At 38.9% G+C, this 8520-nt stretch overlaps 1 protein-coding gene across 1 annotated transcript; it reads left to right on the top strand.

Moving 5' to 3' along the window:
• The first annotated feature begins 5597 nt into the window (after positions 1–5597).
• On the top strand, positions 5598–6749 carry LOC111878082 (uncharacterized protein At4g04980-like). The gene is made up of 2 exons (XM_023874600.1): positions 5598–5933; positions 6129–6749. The coding sequence occupies exons 1-2, from the start codon at positions 5598–5600 to the stop codon at positions 6747–6749; spliced, it is 957 nt and encodes a 318-aa protein (XP_023730368.1).
• Positions 6750–8520: the final 1771 nt, after the last annotated feature.

Below are 8520 nucleotides of genomic sequence, written 5' to 3'. Positions count from 1 at the left end.
AGTGAAGTCTCGGTCTCAATTTCAAATCTATTTGAAGAATACATGTTGCTCTTTGATGAACCAAAGAGAAATTTATTTTGAGACAAAGGCAGTTGACAACAAGATTGACAACTTGAAGAAAATTATCGATGAAGCAGCAAAATAAATGGCAAGTGAACATCAAGGACCAACCGAACAGCCAGGTCCAAGCGAACCTCCAAAAGAAAGTTCTTTATTCCAGGGGGAAATCCATCACTAGCAAAGACCGATGAAGTTCCATTCGAGAGGGAGAATTCAAAACCCGATGTTGAAAACATTTCATCATTCGAGGGGAAAAATCAATCATTAACTTCAAACCATGGAAGTCCAACCGAGGGGGAGTATTCTGAACCAGATGTTGAAATCGTTCCATCATTTGACGGGGAGAATAATAAGACAAACGTTGAGGATTATCAATTAGAATTTGAAGAAGAAATTCATGCTGAATTGGTCCTCCTTATGATCCAAACTAACCTCCACTTGTTAAATGGACACGCGATCATCCAAAAACTCAAGTGATTGGTGAATAGTCTGAGAGAGTTCTCACACGCTCTCAATTGAAAGCGAAGCAAACTGTCTTATTCTCTCAGTATGGTTTTGTTTGTTTAACTCCTCTGTTTCCAAGATTTAGCCGAAGACAGTGAATCTATACTTGATCACTCTGACTGGATTCAAGCTATGCAAGACGAACTCAATGATTTGAGTGAAACCAAGTTTGGAAGTTGATTCCCACTCCTAAAGATGCATCTGCAGTCAGGTTAAAATGGGATTTTAGAACTAGAGGAGGCTGTATATGTTGAGGAGACTGACATATGTTGCACACAAAAACTTTGAAGTCTTTCAAATGGATGTCAAGTGTGCCTTTCTGAATGGATAACTAGAGGAGACTGTATATGTTGAGCAGCCACCGGGTTTTGTGAACAAAAGGTATCTTGATCATTGCTATATTCTGGATAAAGTCGTCTATGGTTTGAAGCAAACTGCTAGAGCCTGGTATGAAACCCTTATAAGATTTCTAAAAATGTCCAAGTTTAAACAAGGTTTATTTGACCCAACCTTCTTTTGACAGAAAGAAGGCGACCACTTGATGATCGTCCAAATTTACGTCGATGACATCATCTTTGGTTCCACGAGTCCCAACCTAATAGCTGAATTCAGGAAGTTGACGGAGACCAAATTTGAGATGAGCTTAATGGGTCCAAGTAACTTTTTCCTTGGCTTGAATATTAGACAGGGACCCGAAGGCATATTTATCAATCAGGAGGCTTACACGAAGACTCTGTTAGCTAAATTTGGCATGATGGGAGATTCCAAAGTAAAGGTTCCTATGGCATTTGGAACGAAGTTAACACCATCTTTGGAGAAACCGGCTGTTGATATGAACATCTATCGGCAAATGATAGGGTCTCTAATGTATTTAACAACTAGTAGAACATATACCATGTTTTCTATTTCTTATTGTGCCAGGTTCCAAGCTAATCCATGTGAACCTCGTATGGCTATTAAGAACAACTTCCTATATTTGAAGCGAACCTCATCGCTCGGTCTATGGTATCCTAATAAATCAGGATTTTTCGTACAAGCATTCTCTGATGCTGATCTTGGAGGATGTGGTTTGGACCGAAAGAGCACAATAGGTGAATGTCAATTCCTCGATGGAAAACTCGTTAGCTGGCAGTCCAAGAAACAAACATGTGTTTCACTCTCCACAGCCGAAGGTGAATACATTGCTGTAGTATCTTGCACTTCCCAGGTCATTTGGATCCAAAGCCAATTAAGAGATTATGGCCTGAACATGAAGAATATTCCTCTCTATTGTGACTTAGAAAGTGCTATTCGGATATGTCACAACCCATTGCAACACTCCAAAATGAAGAATATCGCACTGAGATATCAATTCATCAAAGATGACATTGAAGAGGGTAATGTTGAAGTCCACTTTGTTCGATCTGCTGATGAACTAGCTGATATTTTCACAAAAGCCTTACGTGAAGGAAGATTTAATAAAATTTTCCAAGGCTTAGGAATGACGGAAGCTAGGTCAGTACCGAAACCTCTTTCACTTCATTAAATTGGTCAAGCCAAATAGAGCGAACGCTTGGTCTATTTCGGTTCCGGAATTTTTGGGAACCGAAATGAACCGAACGCTCGGTCTATGTGACTTTATTATTTCTAAGGTATAGTTTCGATTGTATATTTTGTATGTCTTTGTTTATTAATTTTTATGTTCTTTTTTCTTTTCATAAAATCAAAAAATATTTTCCTTTGTGTTTTTATTTCTGTACAGAAAGTTTCTTAAAATTCCAAAAATATTATAAATATGGACTCATGGGTATCTTCCAATGCAGTAGTTGGGGTAGGTATATTTCTCTTTATCTTTGTACTAGCTAAGTGTCCCTAGAAGCATGTTGCTGCATGTTGACCGAAGCCTCAAAGACTTTAAGTGAAGCCTTAATGATTCAATATACACAAATCGATTCTTCCCATTCAGGCTGACAAATTCACTCAAGTCATGAGTTACCTTACTCTTCTCATATTGAGTAAAGAGTTACCTGCTTGGTCACTTTCATATAGCAGGGGTACTTTCGGTCTTTTAGCCATCACATCACTACTCTCCATAATATTTCGTTTCATAATTGTAACCCTTGAGACTCTCAGAAGTTACCAGTGAGATTTATGGTTACCCAACATCTGTGTTAATGATCTTAGTTTTGTTTCACCACGTGCTAAGTGAAACCCAAAAGCCAATACCTACAATGAATTTACGTTGAACAATAACATGTTCTAGTTTTCACCCACGTATTAACGAATCCATTTTACATGGAAGGTACCAAGAAATCTCTTTTTATTTTTGAGAGATCTTTATGAAATTGTTTAAATACTAAGACTTTTCTTCCCAAAAGATCTAGTTTGTTTTTATTTTCGAGATTTCTACACTTATCACCAAGTCAGTGACAATCATTCAAACCTACTTGTTTTATAGGCCACATCGGTCTCATAAGTACTCCATCCAGTTTTCGGTCTTATGTCAAGTACTGAAGTTCGATTGAAGCTAAGCCACCCCTTATAGCTTAATTTTGAAAAGATGCCTTTCAATGTTTCTTAATAAACATTTGATCGTATTTCAATGGGAAACCACGCAGACACTTCTAAGTCTCTCTTAACTTTGAAGGAAGCGATTCGTGCCCGAGATCCCCAATTTTGTGTCTAAATAGACATCACTTAAATCTCACAAATACTTTGCTTTATTTATTTTCTATCGGCACACTCTTGGACGAAGATCCTTATGATTTTCACAATTCTTGTTTGTGGTACTAATGGCAGTTTTTCAGATTTGCTGCTTCGGTTGTAAATTCTATGGTGATACTCTATGTTAAGGCACGAACATTGCCAACCTTATATGAAGTGAAAGTGTTTGTAACAGTTTGAAAAGGAATTTGAAACATTTTCGAAGTTGAAAGGGCGGTAATAAGATAACCTTTCAATTTGAGTTATTGGATAAGATTTGCAACGGGCGTGTGAATTTGAAACGGTTCCTAATATCACGCCTGATGACGTCTTCCTAGGGAAACCCAGCTGTCACATTGCGCTTTTTAGGCGCCGATTTAGAAGATGGTATCATCATTACTCTGGATTCTTTCTCTCTCCTAGAAATGGTATATAAAGTTCTCTTACTCCCCTTGTACCACTTTACCACTTCCAAAATCTCGCAAGAACACACCAACGAATTTCTACTGTTCATCTTCTTCACACCTACAACAATAGCTGAATCTTCATCAGTTCATGAACAAACCGACTCATCCTCTCTGTTGACAATCAAACCCAACCAAAACATGATTATCGATATGAATCCTTTCCTTTACGATCCTTACATCTTTCAGGTGGTTGAATGCCTCAAATATTCACCACTAGTAATTGCTTTAACCCAGGTGGAATCCGTTCCAATGTCTTTGCATTCTCAAGTATTTAAAATGACATTGTTTGATAAAAGCAAGGAGTGCATTTTCTTTGAGAACTTCAATCATAAAACTTCAGTGTCCAATGTGAGATTTTTCTCCCTGCTAGGCCTAGCCGCTGATGATACCGTAGTGAATCCCGATTCCATCTCTACAACTCAACTACTTACCATGTTCTATGATATGGGGTACACTAACGTTCTTATGACGGTGACCAAGTTCGAGAAATCATGTCTTCCATCACAGTGGAATGGATTATTCACTCTTCTTTTCAAGGCATTTGCAGAAAGGGTGGCGGGGTCAGACAGGGCAAGCAAAGAGTTCATGACCTTACTCTATGGTCTTTATCACGACATCAACTTGGACTGTGGATCCATTCTATTGTCACAACTGGTACAAAGCCTTAATTCCTCTTCTCGACATTCTGAAATTTCCTGTGGCAGATTTTGGACCCTCATCACTTAAAGGGTCATTGAGAAGTTTAATGTTCCTATCATGGCTGATGCTTTGCGGTCCTCGATCAACACCTTTCACACCACCAAGATCATCGTCTCCAACCCAACGAAATTCCTATTCATTTGTTCAATTCTTGAATCGATGTACAGGTGTGTCTCATTTGAAAGGAAGGTCATGGATAACTACAGGAACCTCCCACCTACAGGTAGACCTGGAAATGGGGCGGGTTTGGAGCGAATCAACCTTGATCCAAACCCTTTTAACAAATTCCAAAACCCGATCCAAACCCGCTCCATAACCCGCATGGTTTTGAATAATCAAACCCATACCCTTATCCACCGAATCAGCGGATATCCAAACCCGCCTCGTAACCCATAGGTTTTTTGAATAATCAAACACATTTTACTTAAATCATAAAATCACATTTTTTAAAATAAAACAATTGTTGATTTAGAAAACACATTATGTACACGAAGACTTTCAATTGGAATTAAAATCATTATTGTAGTTACTTCCAATTGGTTTTTGACCCTCGATTGCATTGATAGAGAATAACAATTACAAACTTTCTTCAAGTTAATAAATAAATTTATTGATTTATAAATGAAATTGGTGTTTACATGATGAAATATAAATGAAATGACATCATGATTCTTGGAAGAAGACTGGAAGTCTAGAAGTTGAGTCCCCGAGTCCTATGTATCAATAGTTTAGTCTTTGGCCTTTTCTTTTTGGACTTTCGATTGGAATTTGAAGTAAAATTTAGGCAGTATTAAATATAAATGTATAAGTCTAAAATTTATATGGGGCGGGTTATAAATGGAGCGGATCGGTGATGATCCATACCCGACGTTTTTAATAAAAGGGTTAGCGGCTATGGGTCATTAATGGGTAAAAGGATCAAAAACTATGCTCCAAACCCGTATAATTGTTAAGGGTTTGGATCAGATCAGGGTCAAAACCCGCTCCATTGCCAGGCCTACCTACAGGACCTAGGCCACTGACTCCTGAGATGCAAAGCGAACTGGAAGTTGTTGAAAAACCAGCTAAAAGGGGGAAGAACCCAGATCAATGCAAAAAGGAAACAGAAGGACAATCCTCCCAAGCTGCTACACCTAAAAAGCGTAAGGCCGAACAAGCAGCTCCTTTTGTTCCAAAGAAGCGAAAATGAAGAAGATGGCAAGAAAAACAAAGGCAGCTTCGCCTAGTGACTCAGACTATTCTCCTTCTGATCACGATCAAGACAAATCGGCCGAAGGTGAGGAAGTTCACCTTGAAGGATCACCGAGTGGAGATACGCCTCCTCATTCTCCATCTCTCGAGGTACTAGTAAATGACTCAGTTCCAACTCCTTCTTCTTCTCCATCTCATACTACTACACCTATTTCCATTGCACCACTTCCACCACCTGCTTCGTCTCAACCTACCTCCACTGCACCTCTTCCTCCACCAATATTCACTCAAACAACTTTGACAACAACCACCTCCACACCCGAACCTCCGGTTAGTGTTAACGTATCTGATACAGGGGCACCTACCGCAGGAACCGAAACCCCTATTACTTCCGAACCCATTTCTCCATCTCCTTCCACATAATATTTTCCAGTTCTTGGTGGAGAAGATGCCGACTTTGAATCTTATTGCTACAACCCTTATCGAATTCTAAGTGAGGGTGATGGTGATGCTCCCCTTACAAAGCGACATCTAAAAGATCTGAATGAAAAACTTGACAAACTACTCGCTTCTTCTTCTTCCTCTTCCTCCACATCAACTTATTCTGATGCTGCTATCAAAGCCTTGATTGAAACTTCAATTAAACAACATGATGAATCAATCCAAAAGGCAACTGAGGCAGTGGATGCTTCTGCTCGGTCTTGTCAAAAAGCAACCAAAGAGGTAGCTTCTCTTATTTCAGATGCCAAGATTTTTCTGGAATATCTTCAGGGCGCCGTAGAAACCAACACCAACAAAGTGAACAATGCTATTGAGTCGCTTTCCAAATGTCTTCAAGCCGAAAAAGAAAATTTTGATTCGGTGCGCTCGAGTCTTCAAGCCAATCAAACCACTCTTCTGTCCTCTATCAATAATCTCCTTGACAAACTTCAAGCTGATCTTGCCATGGAGAACAAAATTATGGATGAACTTGCACGCAAAACCACTTTGCTTGAAGTTGAGTCCATTCAGCTGAACCAGGCAAATAAGGAGATTGATTCCCTAAAGACTGAGCGAGTTGTCATCAAGAGTTGCATTTCTGATGTCTTCGCTATTCTCTCCAATCTGGTCAATGCCCATGATTCGATTCTAACTCTCTCAGTCTGAAACCACTTGACTGCAAAGTTACTCCCTGCTTTTCAAATATTAAGCCGAATTGAAGGTGTTATGGAGCCGGTTGTAACTTTGCAACAAGGGAGAGATGTTCAGCAAAATCCTCTCAAACAACCTTTTGCAATTTTAAAAGTCACCACCAAACCGAAGGGTAATGAAGCTTTGGGCTCTAGTGTGAAGGAGAAAGCGAAGGGTGTTATGGATCAGGGTGATGAAGAGGAGGAAACTGAAGAATATGCTTTGCAAAGAAAGAGGAGGGATAGGGAGATTAATGAAAATCTCAGGATTGCAAGGGAAGAAGAAGAAAAGGGAGAAAAGAGAAAGAGATGCTCGTGACGCCTTGGTCACCCGACAAGCTCTCTTTCCACCATGGTCACTGGATAAATTGATCAAGGAAGCGATTGAGTCCCCTAGTTCTCCTTGCCTTTAATCAGTCGCTTCTTTTGACTGTGATAATACAAAGGATTCTCAGTTTGACATGCCTATCACCCGAAAAGCCTTTGTATTTCACTGTTTCAATTCGATTGTTAACATTCCTTCTCCGGATCCGAGGGTTGATCAAGATCTTCTCAACTACTATCTTGAATTCTCTCAAGCATAATACTTAACGTGTAACGCTCAAAAGATTACATCAGTTAAGGTATTTAAACCGAATCATGCAGGTTCATTTATAAATGTCAAATTCAAAGTGGCCCGAGGCACAGGCAATTCGGTTCATATGATCTTATTGGCCGATCTACCGAATCTGAATCCACATGATTGGATCCTTGTCAACAACTTTTGACTATCTAATCTACAGCAATATGAGGCCATCATTGACCATATCAAACGAATGTTAGCCTCTTACATTCATGAGGTTGCGAAGATGGATCAGGATATTGCAAACGTCTTGAGGAAGAAGCCCATTGTTACACCGATTGGGAAGACGGGAAATGTGAACAGAATGTGATTGGGCAAAATTGATTCAAAATATCATATCATCATGTTCTCTCGGGGCGAAGGTTGAAATCTTGTGTTCGCTCTCAAAGACAAGCACATGTTCTCCACATCATGTTTGGAGCATATTATTGATATAATACACAAGTGCAAACAGAACAGTGAAAGCGATAAGAAGAACTTTACGAATATACTTCGGTGGTACATCACTTTTTGCCAAACTCTTCTTGCCATCATACCGAAGATATTCAAGACAGTGAAGAAATCCACTTGAGCTCAACTAACTTCATCTCTCTCCTTAATTGACACAAAGGGGGAGATTGTTGAGTCTTAGAGGTTGCGTCATTGGGCTTAGCACTTAGGTCCATTTGTATTCTCGGTCTGGTCCTATCCAGCCGTGTTTTGTTTTAGGGTTTAGTATATATATATATATATATATATATATATATATATATATATATATATATATATATATATATATATATATATAGTGCATGCATGCATTATTGAGAATACACGTTTTTGATAATTATTTTCCAGATCAAGTTTTGTAACCCTAGCACACCTCTACAGTAGTAGTTCTCATAGAATTCTTATGAGGTGGAGCATATTAATCATTTGACACTCGTTTGATTGATTGTGGTGTTTATTGTCTTCCATTACTTGTCATTGTTTTGTTGATATCTGTTTGAGTCTATCGATCTTAAAGAATATTATACTCATCAAAAGCAATTAACTCAAGCAATGCACATGATTTTTTTAGATGGGCCGTAAACCGTCTGGTACACCTTGATTACACACACATATGTCAACCATTGACTAACACTGA

The sequence above is a fragment of the Lactuca sativa genome, chromosome 5 (genome assembly GCF_002870075.4).
Source record: "Lactuca sativa cultivar Salinas chromosome 5, Lsat_Salinas_v11, whole genome shotgun sequence".
NCBI classification, from domain to species: domain Eukaryota; kingdom Viridiplantae; phylum Streptophyta; class Magnoliopsida; order Asterales; family Asteraceae; genus Lactuca; species Lactuca sativa.
Note: the sequence above shows the minus strand (reverse complement) of the source record. Positions and strands in the feature narration are given on the sequence as shown.

Coding starts and splice junctions, on each gene's coding strand:
- LOC111878082 (XM_023874600.1), top strand. CDS start 5,598: ATGAAGAAGATGGCAAGAAAAACAAAGGCAGCTTCGCCTAGTGACTCA. Junction 5,934..6,128: donor CCTCCACACCCGAACCTCCG/GTTAGTGTTAAC, acceptor CCCCTTACAAAG/CGACATCTAAAAGATCTGAA.